The sequence below is a fragment of the Leptosomus discolor genome, chromosome 2 (genome assembly GCF_034619465.1).
Source record: "Leptosomus discolor isolate bLepDis1 chromosome 2, bLepDis1.hap2, whole genome shotgun sequence".
Taxonomy (NCBI): Eukaryota; Metazoa; Chordata; class Aves; order Leptosomiformes; family Leptosomidae; genus Leptosomus; species Leptosomus discolor.
The window spans coordinates 2,053,190-2,074,353 of NC_141392.1; the positions used below are offsets into that span (position 1 = coordinate 2,053,190).

At 67.2% G+C, this 21,164-nt stretch overlaps 1 protein-coding gene across 1 annotated transcript; it reads left to right on the forward strand.

Annotated features, from left to right (window-relative positions):
- Positions 1-344: 344 nt before the first annotated feature.
- Positions 345-19,948, forward strand: LOC147415910 (uncharacterized). Its single transcript, XM_086460881.1, has 32 exons — positions 345-782; positions 3,915-4,022; positions 5,369-5,524; positions 6,273-6,404; positions 6,547-6,738; positions 6,820-6,903; positions 7,018-7,136; positions 7,422-7,536; positions 7,809-7,895; positions 8,220-8,335; positions 8,499-8,643; positions 8,842-8,948; positions 9,042-9,123; positions 9,271-9,405; positions 9,478-9,609; positions 9,879-10,135; positions 10,255-10,378; positions 10,544-10,738; positions 11,019-11,174; positions 11,899-12,119; positions 12,418-12,595; positions 12,894-13,040; positions 13,253-13,636; positions 15,276-16,808; positions 17,232-17,312; positions 17,530-17,616; positions 17,740-17,831; positions 18,066-18,151; positions 18,737-18,803; positions 18,916-19,079; positions 19,366-19,500; positions 19,713-19,948. The coding sequence occupies exons 1-32, from the start codon at positions 345-347 to the stop codon at positions 19,946-19,948; spliced, it is 6,291 nt and encodes a 2,096-aa protein (XP_086317007.1).
- The last annotated feature ends 1,216 nt before the right edge of the window (positions 19,949-21,164 follow it).

Here is a 21,164-nt window from a genome sequence, read left to right on the forward strand (position 1 = left end):
GGGGGCGGGAGGGTCCGCCCAGGCAGCCGAGGCCGGACGGCAGCCCTCGACTTGCCGCTCCGGTCATGGGAACCGGGCCGCCCCCCGCCCCGGGGCCGCCCCGCTGAACGTCCCCCCCGCCCCGCCGCGGGAAGGACCGGCCCGGCCCCGCCGCCGCCGCTGCCGCCGCTCGCCCCGGGGAAGGAGCCGGCGCCGCCCGGGCGCTCCCCATCACCGCTTCTCCCGGGTGGCGGCGGGGGCCCCGCGCTGCCGCTTGGCCCCACGGTGCCGCGGGCGGCCCCCCCTGGCTGCCCCCCTGCCCGTCGGTGGCGGCGGCGGCGGCGGCGGCTGCGGGGAGGGCGAGGATGTCGGGCAGCACGGCGAGGAAGGTGCAGCCCTTCACCATCGGCACGAAGCTCTCGCTGCCCAAATGTGCCGCCGACTTCTCCGGGGACTCCTGCCCCGGTATCGCCCTCGCCTCCGCGCTGGACAACCACCGCGGGCTCCGCCGCAGCCTCAACGAGCGCATCTCCCTCTACCTGGCCCAAACCCGGGCCAGCCCCGCCGCCCCCCAGGGTCCCCCCCGCCGTAGCCTCAGCTCCAGCCCCGGCGAGGATTTGGGGGCCGAGGAGGAGCAGCTGAACCGCAACTCCCTCGCCCGCTCCATTAAGAAGATCACGCTCTCCAACTGGCATGGGGAGACCGGTGCCGGGGGCGCAGGGGGACCCGGGGACCCTGCCCGCACCGGCGGCGAGAGGAACCACAACAACAACAACAGCAGGCCAGGGAAAGCTCAGGTCAAGGTAAGTGCTCCCCGTGCCCTCCGCCCTGCTCTCGCCCCGTTTTCCCGGCGGTTCCCCCTTCCCGGCTGCCAGGGGACGGGTTGGAGGCTGCGCCCAGGCAGGGGACCCCTGGTACCTTCTCCCCACTTGCTACAGGGCTCCTGGGGTAGTTGCTTTTCCTCCCGCTTCCCCACCACCACGCCGCGCTTCTCTGTTTCGTCAGGCTGGAGGGCAGGAGGTCTTTGTGGGTGAGCTGGAGACGAACTTTTCCCTAGGGCTGAGATGACCCAGAAAAGCTCGGCCCCGGAGCTGGGCTGTGGAAGTCGCAGCTCTTGGGATGCCCGTGATGATGCGGTGGTGTGCGGGGAGCTGGGAACTCGGTCTCCCCATTTAGCCAAGGGGAAACCGAGGCCGGGAGAAGGGAAGTGACTCATGAAGGGCCGCACAGCCAGGGCAAGGCTAGGAGCAGGACCCAGGGCTCCCAGCACCCCTCCCTCCGAGCCTGAGCACTAGCAGGCGTGTAGGTCCAGGTCCATCAGTGCCAGAGCCCACGAGAACCCCCCCTGCTGCGTGGCTGGGATGGGGCAGAAGGCAGCTCGGAGACCTCGGGGTCACTGGCAAGAGCAGGCAGGAACTCCTTGGGATTTAACCCCAACCTGCAACGGCTGGTTTCCCGGTGGGATAGCGTTAGGAAGAGCCACACAGCCCACTGCCAAAACCCTCGCCTTCATTGCCAATAAAGGCTAGGCATGGCCCTCGAAGAGCTGCAGCTCCTTCTGGCACGCAAGCAGCTCCTCGCTGGGCGGCCGGAGCCTGCGCAGCCCAAGGGGCATCGGCACAAGGGCTCCCCTCTTTCATATAAGGTAGGGACACGGTGATGTGGTGCGGGAGGCTGCCAGGATCGGCCCCTCCTGCCTGTCCGGCCCTGGGACACGGAGCTGGAAGCAGGATGGGGGGGGGGGGGACAGCAGGCTGCAAGATGGAGCTTTAGGAGGGAGAGGGAGAGCTAGGGTGCAGGGGAATTAGGCAGGACGGCAGCCGGAGGAGAGGAGGGGGGGAACGCTGTCCCCCACACAGGGCACGTTCCGGGCTTTTCCAAGCATGCCACCCAGCCCTTGGCTCTGCTCTTCGCTCCTGCCTTGTAGGAATGAGAGGCTCCTCTGGGATGAGCACAGCGCAGCCCGGGAGGTCTGGCCCCGCTCGTGGTGCTCGTGGGAAGTCATTGGCACTCGCTCTTCTCCGGGAACGCAGCGAGCATTATGTGCCGCGATAATTTCGCTTTTAATGAGGGGGAAAGAAGCGTTTGCGGGGGAGGCAGCTGAGGCCACTGCCTTCGTTTCACGTGTGGCTTTGCTCATGTCATGAAGCCCGGGGTCCTGCTGGGGAGCAGTTAGCCCGGTGCCTCACGGACGCCAAGGAAGGCACCGCTCCTTCTCCCCAGCCTTCGGTTGCTGCAAGAAGTTTGTTGTTTTGCTGGAGCAAGGACCCGGCTCCGGCTGGAGGGACCAGGCGGGGGGGGCGTTAGTCCCAGTGGAGCAGCTCTGCGGGAAGGATGAAGTCATCTTTGTGCCGGCAGCCCTGTTTTCCTGTGGCTGACGGGGACTTTAAATAAAGCTCCCATGTCACCTGCAGGCTCGTCTCCCACGGCTGAGCCCTGCGGGGGGGGGGGGGGGGGGGCGGGGGTGCTTATGGGCCGCAGCTGGCATGGGATGATGCAGCCTAGAAGAGGGGCTTCCTGGGGTCTTATGCCCCGTCACCACTTCACGTTTAGCTCTCTGCCGTTCCCTACATGGGCATCTGAACGTCTCAGCCTCGTCACCAGGCGGGGGGGGGGGGGGTGGGTGCCTTCTCCTTCTGGCACCCTCCTGCCAGACGTGCTGAGCTTCCCCCTGCCCTTGCCGGGCCGTGACTCAGCCTCGCTCCCTGCCCGCTCGTCCCGCTCCGGATGGGGTGCTGCGGTGTGGTGCGGTGGTCTGTTCTCTGCTGCCACCAGCCAGGCTTTGCAGGCCCCTGAAAAAGGTCCGGTGGTGCTGGTCTCCCAGGGGTTGTAGGGCTGCTGGGCTGTTTGCGGGGCTCCGAGCCTTTCTGGTGGCAGCAGCTCTAGTGCTGAGGGCTGCCATCCACGTTAGGGCTCTTCTGCCATCCTACAGAGACGGTAGGAAGCCACTTTCTGTGCAGGGATGGAGTCCTGCTTTGTCTGGGTTGGTTCCCCCTTGGACAGTGTCCCCAGTCTGGAGCGGTCTGAGCAGCGGTGGTCTGGGTCTGGCTCTTGCTGACCTACCACCCCGTTTGCTGTGGTCTCGGAGGAGGGGGTGTCGGGGCAGCACACGTTGCCCACCACCTTGTGTTGCTCTGTGCGTGCTTGGACGGCTGTTAGAGACAGTGAGGTGGCCCCGGGGAGGGAGCAGAAGGAGGTCCCTAAATCGGCCCGCTATATCCGACAGCCCGAGAAAAGATCCATCTGTAGAGGATGAGAGGGACTGCCCTTGTGCACGATCCAAGCAATCCCACGCACCTCTCCTCCTCGGGCTGGGCTCCGTTAAGGATAAGGTAATGTGGAGTTCATCCTGGACCTCCTCGCTGGGCCTGGCTGCAGCTCCTGGACTTCCTTCCTCCTGCCTCTCCTGCTCCCACCCTTGCCCCATCCCACGGGGAGCCCTTCCCTGCGAGTCAGCTGCCCCCTTCACTCTCACCTCCTCGCCTGGCTGAGGGTCAGGGATCAGCAGCTGAGAGGGTTCAGGTTTGTGCTGGTGGAGTTCACGTCCTCCTGCACCCTCGTGCCTCTGCCCTGGAGGAGGGCTGCGGGGGGCTGACCCTGAGCATCCTTAGGTGACCGGGGGCCAGCGCCGACTACTGAATGGGATTCTGCTGGCTTTGGAGGCAATTCAAGGGGAAGAAGAGGGGGTGCGAGGGAAAATGGAGAAGGCACCTGAGCAAAGCAAGCTTGGGAGCTCTGGCTGCTTGTGGAACGTGCGGCAGGAGCTGCAGGTGCTGCCTGGAGGAGCTTGGCCTGGATGGGGCAAGAGCAGGGTCTGGGTCCTGCCGGCAGCCCCCTCCTGCCCAGGACACCCAGGCGGGGGCACGTTCCTCGGTGCCCTCAGCTGCCGGGGTGGTCGAATGCTTCCAGGCTCACGGCGGTGCGTTCCCATCTAGGTCTTCCTCGGGAAGGACGTGGATGTGGAGGATGAGCAGCAGGAGGCTGGAAGCCTCCAGGCTGGTGGTTTCTGCTCTCCGGTGGACAGAGTTTCCCCCTTCTCTGCGGTACGTCCCCCTGCCCTCCCCACCGGTTTAGGAGGGCCTGTCGGGGGGTGGGGGTGAGGCTTGGGGATGAGGTGGGCTGCCCAGGCGGAGGTGGAGCTTGGCTGCTTTGAGCGAGTGAGGGGACAAGCCGGGGGGCATGACGGGGCAAGGGGTCAGCCCCCGGGCCAGCCCCCAGAGGTTTTATCGCTTCCAAGGATGCCACATTACAGGCTCCCCCAGCCCTGACTGTGTCAAGAGACTGGCGATCCCAGAGTTCCAGGAGGGCCTGAGAATCTGTGTTGCTATTTAAAAAAAAAAAAAAAGAGAGAAAAAAAGAAAAAAAGAGGATTTCTATAGTTCTTGAAGAGGATTTCTGTAGTTCTTGTGGTTAGGCAGAAAAGCTTTGAAAAGTGACTCCCAGGCCGTCAGCAGGGCAGCACATGCCAGAGTGCTGAGAGAGCCTGAAACGGTTGCCCGAACCCCGCTGTTCCGGGGAGATTGCACCCTGAGGGGCTCGGGGGCAGCTGGGACCCTGCAGGGCAGCTCCTACCCAGCCCCCTCGGGGAGGGAGGGATGCCCCGGGCCAGCCCCAGGAGCAATTTCTACCTGGTAAGAGGAGGCAGCGAGCCCCCGCACCTTCTTTCTCCTGAAGATGCTCAGGCTCCTGTTTGCCACCAGTTAGTGCGCGGTCAGGTCCCCGTCCCCCGGGCAGCGGGGTGGGAAGAGAGTTCCCCGGGTGGCTGTGCCATCCCCGGGGCTGAGCTTGGAGGGGAGCCAGCGCTTTCGCTGTCTGACCTTCGCCATCACCCCCGGCGGAGCTGGAGCCCTTGACACAGAGGGTTTTGTCAGCGCCGGCCGCCCGTGAGGCCAAGTCCCGGGGGAGATGCTGTGCTTTCTGCCCCCTTCCCCGCCCCTCGCTTGGGATGGGGGGGTGTCTGGGTGCCCCTGAAGGAGCAGCAGGCTGAGCTCATGGAACATCTGCTCCATGGGCCCCCCCATCCCGCCCCCTGGCAGCGTTCCCCCCGGGGTGACACCAAAGGGATGCCGCAGGCACAAGTGCTCCTCGCAGGCAGGCACAGCCTCGGGCTGGAGGAGCAGCAAGCGCTGCCCTCGCCTCCCCAAGCGGGCACGGGGACCAGCAGAGGTGCTGGGTGCCGTCCCGCCAGCCTTGAGTTACCCAGGGCCGAGGGACACCCTGGCAACCCCCTGCTGGGCACCCCGAGACTCCCAAATACGTCAGTGGAGGAGCGGGATTGGGGACGAGGCAGGCTGACATACTTTGTTTGCGTTTCCAAAACGCTCCTGGGAGGTGATGGGGAGGGCTCCCTGGGATGGCATGATGACCCCTCCACCTCTGCCCGCCCCAGCTGGCGGGACCCCCGGCGTTGTCACCCCGGAAAGAGACCCCCAAGGGCAAGGAGCTTGCTGCCGCCCCAAGATGCGGTGGGCGAAGCGGCGCAGGAGCAGCCCCACACCTCGACCCGAGCCCTCTGGTAGCCCAGTTCAACCGGGAGATGCTGCAGGTGAGGCCGGCCGGGGATGTCCCCCCGCCACGGGGCTGCGTGGGGAGCAGGAGCAGGGCGGGGGGGGGGGGGCCCACCGGCAGCCTTTCATGTGAGCTGCGGGGTGGGGCGCGCGGCGGGGAGGGCTGAACTCCCGGCCCCGAGCGAAGCCGTGGTTGTGGCATGAGATCATGTTTGGCCGCTTCTCCCTGGCTCTCGGCCCCGGGGAGAGGGGGTCAGCCCGCACCAGGGCCTTGCTTCCTCCCCACGTGCGCACGCTCCTCCAGCCCCCCATCCTCCTCCTCCTCCTTCTCCTCCTCCTCCTCCTCCCAGCTCCTGTCCCTCCCCAGCTGCGTGGGAACCGGGATGGTGCGAAGCGGGGCTGCTTTCCACGCCACGCTGGGGAGGGTACACGGGCACTTGCACCAGGGAGCAGGGTGCAGGGAGAGGAGATGCTTCAGGTAGGGTTGTCCTGAGCCAAGACCACCGGTCTGGCCTGGCTGGAGGGGTCCTGGCTTCTCCTGCTGGGCTGGGGCAGATGCAGGGAAGAAGCAAGACGCCACTTGCCTTCCCACCCCTATCGCCACCACTGTGAGTCTTGAGCCCCTTTGCTGGCCCGCTGGCGCTCGGAGCCAAGGGGCTGTCAGCCAAAAGGGTGCCCTGCAGCCCCTGTCGCAGCTTCGGTGGGGGTTTGGCCTTGGGTCCCCCAAGCCACGTCCTCGGGGCTGTGGTGGAGGCGCCCAGCGCCGTGGCTCTCCCTGCGTCGCAGGCGGAGGGCTGGGTGCGAGGCAAGCTGCGGGACCTCAAGGACGGCGGCGACCTGCAGGAGTGGGAGGAGGTGGCTCAGACCCTGCAGCGGGACATGAAGGATTTCGAGAACACGCTGATAAAGCTCAACCAGGTGAGGCCGGGCAGTGGCTTGGCTCCCATTCCCCGCAGCACCCGTGTGTCCCCCCTGGGGGGGGGGGGGCTCTCCGCAGCGGAGGGTCGCGGTGAGCCAACCTGACGCCAAAGTGGGTCCCTTGGCCCACCCTACCCCCCAGATGGGCGAGCAGCTGATGTGGCGGGCGAGCCCCAGCGCTGAGGCGGTGCGGAGGCAGCTGCTGGCCCTGCGGGACCAGTGGCAGCTCCTGAAGCAGACGGCGGCCGGCCAGAGCAAAGCCCTTGGGGGGCTGCGGAGCCTGCAGGAGTTCACCCGGAAAGCCGAGCGGCTGGAGGCATGGATCAGGCAAAAGGTGTGGGGTGCGGGGAGTGTGGTCCAGGGAGGGGGACGGCCTGGATGTCCCCGTGCCTTCTCACACCTTCCCCTGACCCAGGAGGAGAAGCCCTCCCTGGCAGCCCTCCTGCAGGAAAGCCCGGACAAGATCCAGCTCACCCGCCGCATCCTTGACCTGAAGCAGGTGAGAGGCTGCTGAGGGGGAGCGGCATGCTGGGGACCCCGAACCCCCTGAGGCTGAGGCATGGCGCAGATCCCTGAGGGGCAATGCTGATGCCTGTCTCGCTGCTCGGGCCAGGAGGAGCAGCAGTTCCAGGGTCTGCACAAGGAGCTGAACACCCTGGCCCAGAAGCTGGAGAAACAAGGCAAAAGTGAGAGCAGGAGCATCTCAGCCCGGCGCAAGCACCTCAACAAAACGTGAGCGGAGGACGCGGGGGTGGAGCAGCACCGGGCTGGGCACAGGGAGCCGGTGGGCTGGCAAGAAGGACCTCCTGAACCTCCCGCCTGCTTCCCCCAGCCCCAGCTCTGCGTGGCTCCCCGGAGGGGCACAGGCTGCTCTTCTCCACCTCTCCCCTTCTTCCACCTCTCCCCTTCTTCCACCTCTCCCCTTCTTCCACCTCTCCCCTTCTTCCACCTCTCCCCTTCTTCCACCGCTCCCCTTCTTCCACCGCTCCCCTTCCACCTCTTTTTCCACCCGCGCAGGTGGCTGCGGCTGCAGGGGACCCTGAAGGAGCACCACGAGGCTCTGCAGCTGGCCCTGGAGGTGGCCACATTCCTCCAGCAAGCGGATACCCTGCTCAGGGCCATCCGTGCCAAGGTACCGGTGCTGGAGCCAGGGTCAGCCTGCTGCAGGGCTGTTGCATGGCCGGAGCGAAACTGGGCAGGCAGCACCTTGCTCTCGTCCCCTGCATGGGGGCTGCTGTGGTCCCAGCAACCTCAACTGGGGCTCGGGGAGAGAGCTGGGGGACGGAGCCTGGTGGAGGAAGGGGAGCCAGAGCAGCAGGAGCACCTTTGCGGTGTCCCTTTGTGCCAGAGCTGAGGGCAGGACCCCGTCCTCCTCCCGCTGCTGACTGCAGCTTCTTCTCGCAGCAGAGGAGCGTCTGCGGTGTAGGGAAGCCAGGGGAGGGCGAGCCGTGCCGGGATCGGGATGTCAGGGACATAGCCAGCCAGGTGATGGTAAGTGCAAGGCTCTGCCTCATCCTCCGAGCCCTGGGGAGCGTCCCAACAGAGGGGGGGGTCGTGTGCCTGCCTGGGTCGGCGCCGGCATTAGCAGTGCTGGGGGCTTGGTGGGCACCCTGCAGCCGTGTGGGGTGGCCAGGGCTGTGTGAAGGGGTGGGGGGAGCCTCCCCAGGGGCAGCAGGGGACGAGGCTTGGCACTCGCCGCCTCTTCTGGCCCGGAGAGCTGGCGGCGGGTTGCCATCGCGTGCTTGCACGATCGGCCGCGGTGGCTCGTCCCTCGCCAGCCCTGTCGTTGCTCCCCGGCTGCTCTCTCTCCACCAGATGCTGGACGTGACCGTGTCCCAGCTCCTCAGCCTGCAGCCCAGCCTGGCAGCCCGAGTCACCCCCAAGCACCGAGATGTCAAGGAGAGCTGGGCACAGCTCCAGCAGGCGCTGAGGTAGGGCGCAGCCCGGCAGGAGCCCTCAACCCTGACCGCCCAGCGGCTTGGGGAAAGACCTGGGTTCGCCCCTGGCAGGCTCTCTGGGGCACCGGTGACCACTTAAGGTCACTCTTTTCTCCATCTCCTGCACCCCTGGGCCTCCCTTGTGCCCATTTCCCAGGATGGAGAAGGCTCCGGCGCTGGCAAGCGGTTCCCCAGTGGGCGAAGCTGCGGCTCCGAGTACAGAGCCCCGAGGAGATGTTGGTGGCCGTGGGGTCGTGGGGAAGGAAGCAAAAGAGAAGTGGATGAGAAGTGCTGGCAGCATGGTGAGCGCTGCCTTCCTCTGGGCATCGCCAGGGCCTCCACCTCAGGAAGATGGGGGAGCTTGTGGGAAAGGGGTTCGGGAGCTGGGCAAAGCCTGTGGCTGGCTCCACCGCTTACAGGAGGTGGTAAGTGCCAGGCCCAGGGCAAAGCAACGCGTGTTTTGGGCTGGCCAAGGAGGAACGGGAGCCTTTGTGCCACAGGTGCCGAAGGATGAGCCGAGGAAGGTGGCGGAGCACGGGGCACGGGAGGAGAGCAGCCCTGGCTCCCCAGCGGCAGGGCAGCCCCCTCACGGCGGGGACAGCAAAAGGTACCGCTTCGTGGAGGTGGCCGTGGGGAGCGGGATGGAACGGGAGGGGACGGGGGTCCCCGGTGCCATCCTGACTGCCCCTACCCTCTGCAGGATGAGGAGAGAGACAGAGGCTGAGCAGGGGATGCGGCAGCCGGAGGCCCAGGTGGAGGATGTCTGTCGGGCAGCGAACACGGTAACGTCTCCCCAAGAGCCCCCTTTGCTCCGAGGGGAGCCAGTGCCGAGGGGCACCCTCTCCCCAACCCCCTCCCGCTGTTCCTGGGCACTCACACCCATCCCTGCTGTGGGCACTAAGGCACCGTGTCTCCCTGCTCCTTGGCAGGCTGCGTCCCCCGACAAGGAGAGCACGGCTCCCGGCGTCCCCCCGTGTCTGGTGGGGGGCGAGGAGAGCCAGGAGGCGGCACGGCGGCAGCAGGAGCCCCTGGACCCCAGCTCCAGCGCCAGGGCTGTCCTTCTGGTGAGCCCCCTCGGGTGTGGGGTGGGGTCCACCAGGCAGGGCCTCGTCCTAATCACCCTCCCCGCCTTCCAGGAGGGTCCGGCGCTGGGGGGGACCCCGGGGAGCCCGCAGGTGGAGGCCATGCTGCGGGAGCTGGGGGAGCTGTGGGAGGACCTGCAGAGGAAGCACCAGGAGAACGGCGCCGTGCTGCGGGAAATCGATAAGGTCCGGTGGGGAGGCAGGGCTGGGGTGGGCACGGGGGTACGCCCCGACGGCGGCGGCTCGCTGGGGGACCAGCAAGCAAGGCTGGTGCTTGCCGGGGACGGGAGCCCGCAGCGTCGGCGCTGACCTCTCCGGCGCCGACATCTCGCGGCTCCCACTGTGCTGCCGAAGCTGCCGGTGCTCCGGGTCCCCGCAGCGGGGTGGCGGCGTGGCTCCTGCCTCCCTTTGGGTGGCTCAGGGCCAGGCTGATGGGCTCTCTGCCCTCCCTGCAGGCGCTGAGGCTGGTGGGGGAGCTGGACCGAGCCGAGCGGTGGCTGCAAGGCGTCGCTGGGCTGCTGTCGGAGCCGGCCACCATGAGAAGCCCGGCGGAGCTGCGGCGGGACCTGGAGGAGATGGACCAGCTGGAGAGGCAGCTCCGGCTGTGCGGCCTCAAGCTCCAGGCGCTGCAGGAGGAGGTGGCGGGCGAGCCGCCTGCGGAGCACGAGGGGGCGAGGAAGATGCAGAGGAAGGTGGAGATGGTGGAGGAGAAGTGAGTCCCAGGGGGAAGGTTCCTCCTCTCCGGTCCCTGGGGTGGGCAGGGAGGAAGGATGCTGGCCCTGAAGAGGCGAGGAGGGTGCCGGCAGCCGTGACGGGCGCCTGTCCCCCCAGGTTGGCACGCGTGCAGGCGGCCCTGCGGCGGCGGGCGGCAGACCTGCGTGACTCCCTGGTGCTGTCGGAGTTCCTGCAGGACCTGCAAGAGGAGGAGGCACGGAGCCGGCAGCGACCTGCAGCGGTGAGCAGCAGGGCCAGGCGTCCCTCAGGATAGCCCAGCACCTGGGACTGACCCACGGGTTGGTCCGTGGCTGGCAGAGGGACTCCATGGGTGCCCTTCTCCAGCTGCCTGGGGCAGAGGGTCGCTCCCCATCTCCCTCACACCCGGTGTTTCTGTTGGCTTCAGCCAGGGAGCGGGTGTTGTGGCTCGCAGGGGCCTTTTCACCTGCTCTCAGCCCAGCCCGGGCAGCCACCAAGCAGCGAGGACATGAGCTGCCCCTTGGGAGAGCTGCAGGAGGCCGTGGAGATGCTGAACGATGCGGCGAAGGAGCGGGAGCGGGTCATGGAGGTGGCGGCGGAGACGGAGAGCCTGGAGCGCCTGGTAGGGGATGGAGACGGGGGTGGGGGGTCTGGGGATGCAGCCGGGTGGTCGACCCTGCAGCGAGTTATGCCAGCTGGTTGGGCTGGTCCCAGTGGGACACAAGGGTGTTGGGATACCTGGGGACCGCTCTGTGCGAGGCTGGTGTGCCCGTCCCTCCCGGGGCTGGTGCTCCCTGCCCTCTTGCAGGTACATGGCAGGGTGGGCTGGGGGTGTGTGGCAAGTGGTGGCACAGGGGGTCCCACGCCGGGACTCATCTCTCTTTCCCCCGGCACCCACCAAGGTGGCAGAGGTGTCCCCGCGCCTGGAGGCCCTTCGATGCAGAGCCGAGGCGCTGGCTCGGGACACTGCCCAAGCAGAGAGGGGCTTCACTGCGGTGAAGAGCGAGAAGGACCTCCAGGGGTTGCAGGGCTTGCTGAGCCAGCAGCAGGAGATGGAGGTGAGACCCCAGGGAGCACCGTGGCCAGCCCTGCCTGCGGCAGGGAGGTGTCCTGGCTGGCTGGGACCGTCCCAGGGAGGCACTGGCCCCCCGGGGGCCCAGGTGTCGTAAGCTTTGGCACGCAGCAACGGGCTGGGCTGGAATTTTCCATCGGAGCCGAGCCCTGCCCCGCTCCGCTCCCCTCTGCCAGCATGGGCCAGGCAAGAGGAGGGAGTTTGCATGAGCTCCCATGTGCCAGCGCCTGGCTGCCACCACCTTGCACATCTTCTCGCTGGCGGGGAGGTGACACTCGAGCAGAGCAGGGAAACCAGGCAGCCCCCTGCTCTGTGCGTCCTCGCCACCAAGGGCGGCTCTGCCCGCTCCCCACAGCCCCTGTGCCAGCATCTTCCCCCCCCATCCCCGCGTCGTCCCCTCCATCCCCGCGCCGTCCCCTCCATCCCCGCGCCGTCCCCTCCATCCCCGCGCCGTCCCCTCCATCCCCGCGCCGTCCCCTCCATCCCCGCGTCGTCCCCTCCATCCCCGCGTCGTCCCCTCCATCCCCGCGTCGTCCCCTCCATCCCCGCGTCGTCCCCTCCATCCCCGCGTCGTCCCCTCCATCCCCGCGTCGTCCCCTCCATCCCCGCGTCTTCCCCCTCCATCCCTGCATCCCAGAAGGCAGGGGAGTCCAGCCCGGGCGCAGAGGGCTCAGATGCATCCCGAACCTTTTCTGCCTTATGATCTTCAGCGTGCGGCGTCGGAGACCCTGCAGGGGCAGCTGGAGGAGCTGGAGAGGGCAGCTGCCCGCTTGCAAGAGCTCTGTCCCGCTCGGCTCTGCCCCGTCCACCGGGAGGTGCAGGGGACGCTGCGGGCCTGGGCAGGGCTGCGGGAGCGGCTGCAGGAGACCCGGGCCCGCGTGGAGCAAGCCAGCCGGCTGCGGCGCTTCTTCAAGGATTACTTAGCCATGATGTAAGTGGTGAGGAGCTGCCGGGGGTGCCGCTGCGGCGGTTGCGGGGGGGAGCTGGTGGTGGGACGGCGTTGCCAGAGCCTGTGGGCAGTGCCAAAGCCAGGCAGGACCGCGGGGAGCCTGTGACGCAGGGCTGCCTGCGGTGGGGCAGCCCTACGGCATCTCGCCCTGCCCTGCCAGCATTGCCGCTACGGCAGCGAGTTGCTTTCAGCTGTCCCTGAACACGGGAATGGCGTCCCTGGGGCCTGCAGGGCTGAGGAGGGGCTGGCTCGTTCTTTCACGTCTTTCACACGCCCACAGCTCCTGGACAGAGGACACACGGGCTCAGATCTTCTCTGAAAGCCCAAGCGGCCACAGCCTCCCAGAGACTCCGTGTGAGGAGCTGGAGAGGAGGATCGAAGGGAAACTCAAGGAATTTGAGGCGCTGGCGGCGGCGGGGCAGCAGCTGGTGTCTGAGGAGCACTACCTGAGCGCAACAGTAAGGACGGGGCAAGTGGGGTCGGGGAAACCCTCAGCCACCCCTTGGAGTCCTCTGGGGACCGTCCCTGGAGGAGAGAGCAAGGTGTGGGTGCAGAGCCCCCGGCGAGTGGTACAGGGCCAGCCGTGCATCCCCGGGGCTGCTCAGGGCAACAGATGCTGAGACCTGAGGTGATGTGACTGACTCTATCCTGCTCTCAAAAAGCTCCTAAACTGCTCTGTAGTGGGGTGTCCTGGTAGGGCCGGTGTCCCTGGGCCGGGGGTACTCGCAGGCTGCCCGACATCTCTCCTCTTCTCAGATAAAGGAGCGCTTGGAGGAGCTGCAGAGCATGCTGGGCTGGGTGCTGGTGCGCTGGCGAGCACAGAGGCACCAGCAGGACCCGGGGAGCAAGCAGGAGGACAGGAGGGACCTGAAGAGCCCCTCAGGCGCATCCCCCACCTGCCAAGTGAGTACCCAGCCACGTTGAGACTGTCGGGGAGCAGGACCAGCCTCCAGAGACACCGGCCAAAGCGGGTGGTGCGACGGTAGGGGAGGGATGTGCGCCGACACCCCTGGGACTCTCTGGGGTTCAGGCAGGGCAAAGGGAAGACCAGCCTGAGAAGGTGCCTGGCCCCAGCAGCCTTTCCTCTACGTTCCCTCTCTTGCCTCACTCCCCAGGAGCAGCTGAGGGGTATCCACAGCCCCGTGGAGTTCACACCCTGCTCCCTCCCGGAGCCCGCGCAGAGCCTGGAGCCCCAGCTGCCAGCAGGAACGACCCTCTCCCCGCCGACATCACCCCTCTCGGATGCCCCACGGGGAGCGGAGCAGAGCTGGGGGGAGCCCAGCAGCTCAACACCCCATAGTGGGGGACCCCCCGAGGAGGCTGTCCTCTGGGATCCTGCCGAGACCTCCACGCTGCTGCTGCCGCCGCGGGGCCCTGGCGGGCTGGGGGGGACAGTCAACCTCATCCTCAGCATCGGCAAGAAGGGCGAGAAGAAGAAGGTGCAGCCAGGGGAGGAGGCGCTGCGGACGGTACGTGTGGGACAGCAGGCAGAACCACGGGTGGGCACCCAGAGCCCACCCCAGGGCCGCCCACCGCCGTGGAAGCCAGGGCAGCTCCCCAAAGCTGTGCCCCGACACCGACCGGGGTGGGGGGGGTGTGGGTTCTTTGAGGGCTGCAGGGCAGCCGCCTCGCTAGGACCACCCCAGGCTGTTTCCAAGGGAGCTGTTGGGGCTGTGTCCGTCTCGGGAAAGGGATCTTTGGCTGCGCCGATGCCGAGCGATGCCCAAGGGCTGAGGACCAGCTTGCGCCACCCCCTTCGCTGCCTGCGCTCTCCTGCTGCAGCTCCTTGCCCGCTCTGCCTTCAACTCTCTGTGTCTCTCTCTCTTTCCCCCCCCCTGCTCAGCTCCCCGCCACTAAAACCTCGGGCTGTAAGACCCTTTGGAAGCGTTGCCAGGGGCTTTTGGGAAACACTTGGGGTAGTTTAAAGCGAAAGAGAAAGCTGCCTCGCCAGACGGTGGAAGAGGTAACAACGCCGGGCGAGGCTGCATGCCGGGCAGAGTGGCTGCATGGCGTGAACCCGTGCCTGCTACCAACCCTCCTGGCTGTGCCCTGCCGCCGGTGGTCCCTTGGGAGAGGGGGGAACCCTCCCAGTGCCGTGGGTCCCAGAGGGTGTGTTGTGCTGGGGCATGCAAGGAGGGAGCTCGGGTAGGGCTGGCCACAGTTTGGCCCCCTCCGGGTAAGTGGTTTCGATGGCTGTGGCAGGCATGGCAAGGTGGTGGCTGGAGGGAGAGCCTCATCCCTCCGCTGCTGGGGGGGCAGCAGCAGTCTCTTGTGCAGCTGACTGGAGGGGGCAAGGGTGGATGGGGCCGTGTGAGGGTGCACGTTTTGGCTCCAGGTTGCATGGCTTGTAACCGTGGGGCTGGGAGCCCAGTATTTTGTCGGGGGCTCGCATCCATGTGTTGCTCCAGAGCCCGTACGAAGGTCTGTGTGCGAGGAGCCCCAGGAGCAGCCACGGCTGGGCCCCCCCATGCAGCCAGGCTGGGTAGCCCAAGGGAGAGGACGGGGGGAAGCCAGAGAGGCCAGAAGGCATCGAGGCAGGGCTAAGGGCTGCTGAGCTGCCAGGAGAGTTTTGGTGACAGGCACCCTCCAGCCTAAGGGGTACAGGGGGACACACTGCTCCAGCTCCTGCGGGCAAAGCCCTTTGCTTTCATCCTTGCAGCGCTGGAAACCCAGGAAAAGGGCTGTGGCTGAGCTGGGGAGGGTGTCTGTGGGGAAGGGGAGGGGAAGGGGCTGTGCTCAGCCCCTGCCCTTGCATTCGCCCGCTTTGCTGTCTGGGGGCATGCAGGGGTGGGCAGCAGTGACTGCTCAGTAGCCACTTAACAGCGGTGGCTCGGAGGGCAGTGGTGAGGGGGGGGATAGCTGTATGGCACAGGCGGCCCCTGCTGCACCTCGCTTCAGGGGGGGGACTCCATCATGGTCAGATGTTCCCCTGCCTGCGATGAGGTGGGAGCAGCCCTTGGGGGGGCTGGGGTGAAGCTGTGCCCCTCCCAGCTCCGCACAAACGCCGCTGGTGAGGATATTTGGCCGCTGGGGAGCTCCCTGCTTGCCCAGGCACAGCATGGAGGTTGGTGCAGGGTGGTGGAGGCTCCGGCCATGGCGGGGTCACTCCTTTCTCCTCCTCTCTGTCCCCAGGTGCAGGTGGAGGCCGGGAAAACGCCTGCTGCCAAGCGGCCGCCCACCATTGCCCGCCATCCCCCTCCAGCATCCAGCAGTGGGACGCATCCTGCCGCATCCCACACCCTGCCCAAGGCCGGGGCCGGCTCCTTCTTCAACAGCCTGCAGCGGCGGGAACGGGCGAGGGCTGAGCAGGCGCGGGTGCTGACGCTGCGGGGCATCATGGGCGCCAGCTCCCTGCCACCCGCGCCCGAGGAGCCCCCCGGCCCCAGCAACACGTGGCCGCAGAAGTGCGGCCGGAGGAAAGCGGGGCCGGGGGAAGCCGCCGCTGACCCCCCGCTCGGGGAGCTGCTGCTCTACGTCAGGAACCCGCTGGTGCGGGACATCGACGCTGAGTGCGGGGCGGCCCCCCAGGACCCCTGCCTCCCTACCCCGAAACCCACGTGCCCCCAGCTTTCCCTGGGCTCCGTGCTCAGCCTGGAGCTGCCCCGGCGCGCGGTGGTCCTGGGGGGCCACCAAAGGGCCACGGCGCGGCAGGAGGAGGCGGAGGGGCAGGAGCGGAGGCAGAGCAGGGGGGTGAAGCCGCGGGAGCCCACAGGCCCGCGCGGGGAGGGATGGCAGGAGGAGGTAGATGCGGACGGGCACAGTCCCCAGGGGCCTGGCGGGATGCTGGGGACGTCCCCCAAGAGCGAGCGAGGAACGTGGTTCGAGGAGGTGAGCTACAACCCCAGCTACAGCCGGCAAAGGGCACACCGGGCTGGGGAGCAGCGCCGGAGCCCTGGGAGCCCCGGCAGTGCCGGTGAAGACCCCTTGGACTTCAGGCCGAGCCGGCCATCCTGCCTCGGGGTGCTGAGCGAGCGGGTCAGCCGGGAGGGGGACGAGCCGGCCGCTCGGCTGGGCCAGGACGGCAGCCCCAGCGCCGCCGGCAGGGCCAGGCATCGCGAAGCCACTCGTCCGGAGCTCGGGCCGTCCCCTTCCAGCAGCATCCCAGGCAGGGCAGGAGCCATCCTTGGCACCCCTAGTGCCGACAGCGGCCAGCCCAGAGGGTCCCCGGCTTCCCCTGCCGCCCCCACCCAGCTCTCCGTCTTCGAGTGGGCGCTGGGGTCCCCGCAGCCCCCCAGCCCTGTGGCGGGCAGCGGGGAGGTTTGCCACCCGGCCCACGGGCAGTTTGAGGAAGAGGAGGAGGAGCTGCAGGCCATCTGGGACGGGGCGGCTGAGCGGCGGGCACCCAGCCCGCTGGCGGGCAGCTGTGCCCACCGTCGGCCGGGGAGCCGGGCAGGCAGCTTGCCCAGCCCCGATGCCACCGCCGGCGGGCCCCTCATCCTCTCGGCGGCCAACAACATGCTAGTGGCCAAGTTCACCCTTCCCACCGCCGCTCGGCTCCTCCACGGCCCGGCGGGAGAAAAGACCCCCAGCACGGGGCACGGCGGCGGTGGCAGCCCCGGTGGGCTCGGGGGGTCCCCACGCACAGAGGAGCTGGTGTCGGCAGCCCCCATGGACAGTCCCAGAGCCTGGGATCGGCGGCGGCATGGGGAAGAGGAGAGAGAGGGCAGGAAGGTGAGAGCTGCGGGCCAGGGGGTCTGTCTCAGGGTTAAGGGGGGGGGGGGTGGGGGTGTTGGGGGAAACCTCAGGCAGCTGGGTTACCTCCTCCAGCAAACGCGAGCTGTGTTTGGGGGCGCCCCGACTGCAGCGGCCCCTGCGCTCCAGCTGGCGGGGTGTGGAAGAGCTAGGTGCTGAATCTGGGGGTCCCTGCAGAGTGCACTTCCCCCCAAAAGCCTACGAACAGCCTTAGCAAGGCAGCACTTCATCCCACGAACAGCCCAGCCCCTGCCCCGGCCAGAAAATTGCTTCTGTTGTCCCGTTCCCCCCCCCCCCTTGGCATTGCCTGTGGGGATGGGTCCGATGGACCCTGTGTGCCCCAGGGCTGAAGTGGCGCTGCCAGCCTCAGCACTGCTTTGCTCACCCCCTGTCCCCTTGCAGGCTTCTCCTGGTAAAATGGAGTTTCAGATGATGGAGGGGACGCTGGAAAGGAAGCACGTGTTGCAGCCAGGAGGGAAGAAGGTACCAGGGGCTTCTTTGGGGTGCTGGGACATGGTGGGGGGCATCTGGGGCAGGCGGGAAGCCAGGGATGCTCCTGGCGCTACCGTGGCAGTGCTGCTAGCCATGTTGGGAGGGCAGAGCCCACCGGGGCTGGGGGGGCATTTTTGAGTGGGAGATAACCCCTTGTCTTCTCCCAAACCTGTTGATGTCACTGCTGTCCCCTGCTTGTGTCCCACAGGCCAACTACCGAGCCTGGGGCCTCTTCCACGCCGTGCTGATGAGGCAGACGCTGTGCTTCTACCAGGACCGCAGAGACAGCCTCAAGGTGGGGTGGGGGAGAGTGGGGTGACATGAGAGGGGGCTGGCAGCAGGGTGCCCTCGCCCCCGCAGCTGGGGAAGGCAGAGCCTGCCAACCCCGCTGTTGCTCTTGCTGTTCCCTGTGCTGCAGAGCTCCGTGGTGGCCCTTCCCCTGAACCTCTCCGGGGCTGTCTGCACCCCAGACGCCGAGTACACCAAGAAGACCAACTGCTTCAGGCTTCAGTGAGTCACCCCCAAAACCCAGGGCAGCCTCGTAGCCACAGCCCTCCCTAATGTGTCCCCGCTGGGACAGCTACGCACCAACACCCCCAGAGAGGGCTAGCTCAGCCTGGTGCTTGGCTGAGGATTTCCTTCTCTCTTTCCCACCTGCTTCCCTTCTTTCCCAGGCTGGCGGGGGCTGTGGTACCTCCACCCCACGTCTGCCTCGTGGCTGACTTGTTCTCCCCGCCCTGGCAGGCTGCGGGATGGCTCCGAATACCTCCTGAGGGCCCCCTCCCAGCCCCTCATGAATGAATGGGTCTCCAAGCTGCAGCAAAACTCAGGTGAGCAGCCCTGGCTGGCAGAGCAGGGCCCCGGCTAGACGCGGTTCGGCGGGGTGTGCGGGCCCTGCCGAGCACGGCGGGTCAGAAGAGAAGCAGCCCAGCGTTGTCTCCGGTTGATGAACCCTCCTAACCTGCCTGGGGAACGGCAGTTCTCTGCCAGGCAGGATTTGGAGGCTTTGTTTTCGCACCACATACACAGTTATAAATCAGGAATAGCGCGGCTTGACGTCAGCGGAGCCTCAGCAGCAAAAAAAAAAGCCAGTGTCAGGAAAATTGTAATTGCGCCTCAGCCTTCCTCCATCTCCCCTGTGGGGCCTGGAAACCCCTTGCCTGCCCTCCAGGCAAGGCGACCTGTCATGCTGAGGTCTTTCCCGCTGCTGCACCCATACCCGGGGGGGGGGGGGGGTGGGGGGGGTGGGGATTCGGGCCCCGCCATGAAGTCCTAGGCGGGTTGGCAGGACCGAGAGCGGACGCTACGGCAGGAGGTCGGCGAGCCCAGCCGTGCAGCGTGGGCACCTGGGGCTGGCTCTGCGGGCTGCTCCTGTGTGCTGCCAGCGCCCAGCAGCGTGTTTGCTGTGCCCCCAGGTTTCCCCGAAGTGGATTACTTTCAGGCAGCGGCACAGCGTGGCGAGGGCACCAGCGGTGCCGGGGGGTGAGTCGCCACGAGCCGGCCAGCCGGGTCTCGTTGTCCCAACTCTCCCACGTGTTGCTCCAGCGGGGGCGTTGGTGGGCCAGTCTGGTTCGCTCAATCTGCTCCTTTCCAGTTTCAGCAAGGTCCCCAGCCCTGGGAGCTCCCACCTCCAGGGACACCATCAGGTCGCGACCGCCAAGAGCCAGGAGATCGTGGTGCTACCCCGCTCAAATGCCCGGCTGCAGCGGCCGCTGGGCCGCCAGGAGGGCCCAGCTGATGGGGCTGTGGCAGCAGCAGGTGACTTTCCTGCCTGGCTGGGCTCCTGCTGTCCCCCTGACTCCTCTCCCCAGCCCGGAGAGGTGCAAGAGAGCCAACTGAGGGAAGCTGAAGGCTGTCAGTCAGTCTTGAACGTGGGGGTGTCTGGGCCAGGAGTGCCCAGGGATGGGGTTGGGGGAAGGACCAGTTACCTCCCTTCGCTTCCTGGGGTGCTGGTATAACCACACGTTTCCCTGTCCTCTGTGGGGCTGACACAGCGGTGTCCTGTGGTGGCCTTGCCTGGTGACGTGTCTCCATTCCTCTTCAGAGGACGCGCGTGGGGCTGGGCTCAGGGAGCAGCAGTGGTCACCCAGGGGCTCCCCCGGGCTGTGGGACAACAGCTGCCGAGACGACGACGGCGGGCTGGTGGCCAACAAGAGGAGGTCCTACTCCTTCACCTCAGGTATGGCCCTGGTTTCGCCGTCACTCCCAAGAGGTGGCACCGCTGCCCCTGTCCCCGCAGACACCCGAGGGCTGGTGCGATGCTGCCCCAGCACCCACCCGCTCCCACGTCCCTGTGCCTTGGGCTGCAGCTCCCCCCCCCCCGCTCAGGGATGGCTCGGGGGGGTGGCTGCTGGCACCCTTGCCCTCCCCGCTGACTGCTCCCTCTTGCAGCCACCTACCAGAAGATCACCCCCGTGGCGGCGCCGAAGGAGCCGGCAGAGGCTGGGAGCAGCTACTCGGTCACCCTCTACATCGGGGAGCAAGCGCCGGCCGTGCCCCGGGCACGCTGCCACTCCTTCGTGGCCCGGCCGGGGAGCCCACGGGACACGCTGGTGGAGAAGCCCCCCGGTCCCCCTCGCCCCAAGAACAAATCCGTCTTCAAGAAGTTCTTTGGGAAGAAGGAGTGAGCCCCAGCTGAGGGGGGGGCCTGGGGGAGAAAAGCCCTGGCCTCTCCTTCATCCTCCTCCTGGGTGCCAGCCTGGCATGGTCTCCGCTCCTAACACCAGCTCACCCCTCGCCGCCTCCCCCGGGGGGCAGAGGGGCTGCAGCAAGCAGCTCCGCTCCAGCCAGCCCCGGGGCTGCACCTCAGCCCGGTGCTGAGCACCTGCTGCCCACCCACCGGGTGCTCTCCTTGGGTGCCACCAGCTCCCCGGGCGTCCTGCTGACACACAGCACAAGCAGAGGTGGGGTGGGGGGTGGTTGTTTTTAATTAAAAAAAAAAAAACCAACAAGATGCTTAGTCTGGGAGCTTCTTCCTCCAGCAGCACCTGTCAGTGAGGGGTGGTCTCTGCTAAGGGGTAAGGGGAGCTGCAGCTGAGGGGGGGCCCCTGCAGCGGGGTTCGGTCCTGCGCGGGGAGAAGTCTGAGCCGGCTGGTGCCTCTCACAAGGATGCTTTGTCTCGTGGTTCCTTTATGCCTGCACCCAGCCCAGCTAATCCCACGGGGAAAAGGGGCCCGGGTGCCTACAGAGCAAATCCTCCCGCCTGCACCCCCCCTGCCCAGGCTCCCTCTCTCCCAGGGCGGCCGCCGGCTCAGGTCACGGCAGAAGGATGCTGCACTGCCGTGGAACGGGCCAGGGGAGCGTGGCCGGACCCCCAGGGCTTCCTGCACCCCAGATATTTTGCAATAATCTCACCAGGCTACACCGGCTTCAGCTGCCCTGGTTCCTGCCGGCGCTGGGAAGGGGCAAGAGGAGCTGGTCCAACCTGCCCTGAGCCTGTGCCAGCCCCAGGGGGAGAAGGGGAAGGTTCCGGGGCCGTGGGTAGCAGGGCCTCTCCCTGGCAGGCTGCGAGGCTTGGCCTCGCAAACCCCTCGCCTCCTCAATACACATTGTGGGGCTTAAAATAGAAGTGCTGGCTGCAGCCCAGCTCTGCAGCAAGGGCTGGGAGAGGAGAAATTCTCCCACCACCTCCTCTCCCTCCCACAGTGTCCCCAGGCTTGGGGACAGGCAGCGGGAGGTGGAGGTGGGCACGCCGGTGTCACCGGCCGAGGGGCTTTCTCCGTGCTCCCAGGGAGGGGTGGGAGGGAATGCTGGTGAGGGGTGCTGCCAGGCGGGCGGGGGTGTGCTTTTTGTGTTCCCCCTGGTGCCTTCCCGCCCTCCCTTTGGCTCCATCGCTCTTGGCTC

Coding starts and splice junctions, on each gene's coding strand:
- LOC147415910 (XM_086460881.1), top strand. CDS start 345: ATGTCGGGCAGCACGGCGAGGAAGGTGCAGCCCTTCACCATCGGCACG. Junction 16,809..17,231: donor AGGAGAGAGAGGGCAGGAAG/GTGAGAGCTGCG, acceptor GTCCCCTTGCAG/GCTTCTCCTGGTAAAATGGA. Junction 19,501..19,712: donor GTCCTACTCCTTCACCTCAG/GTATGGCCCTGG, acceptor TCCCTCTTGCAG/CCACCTACCAGAAGATCACC.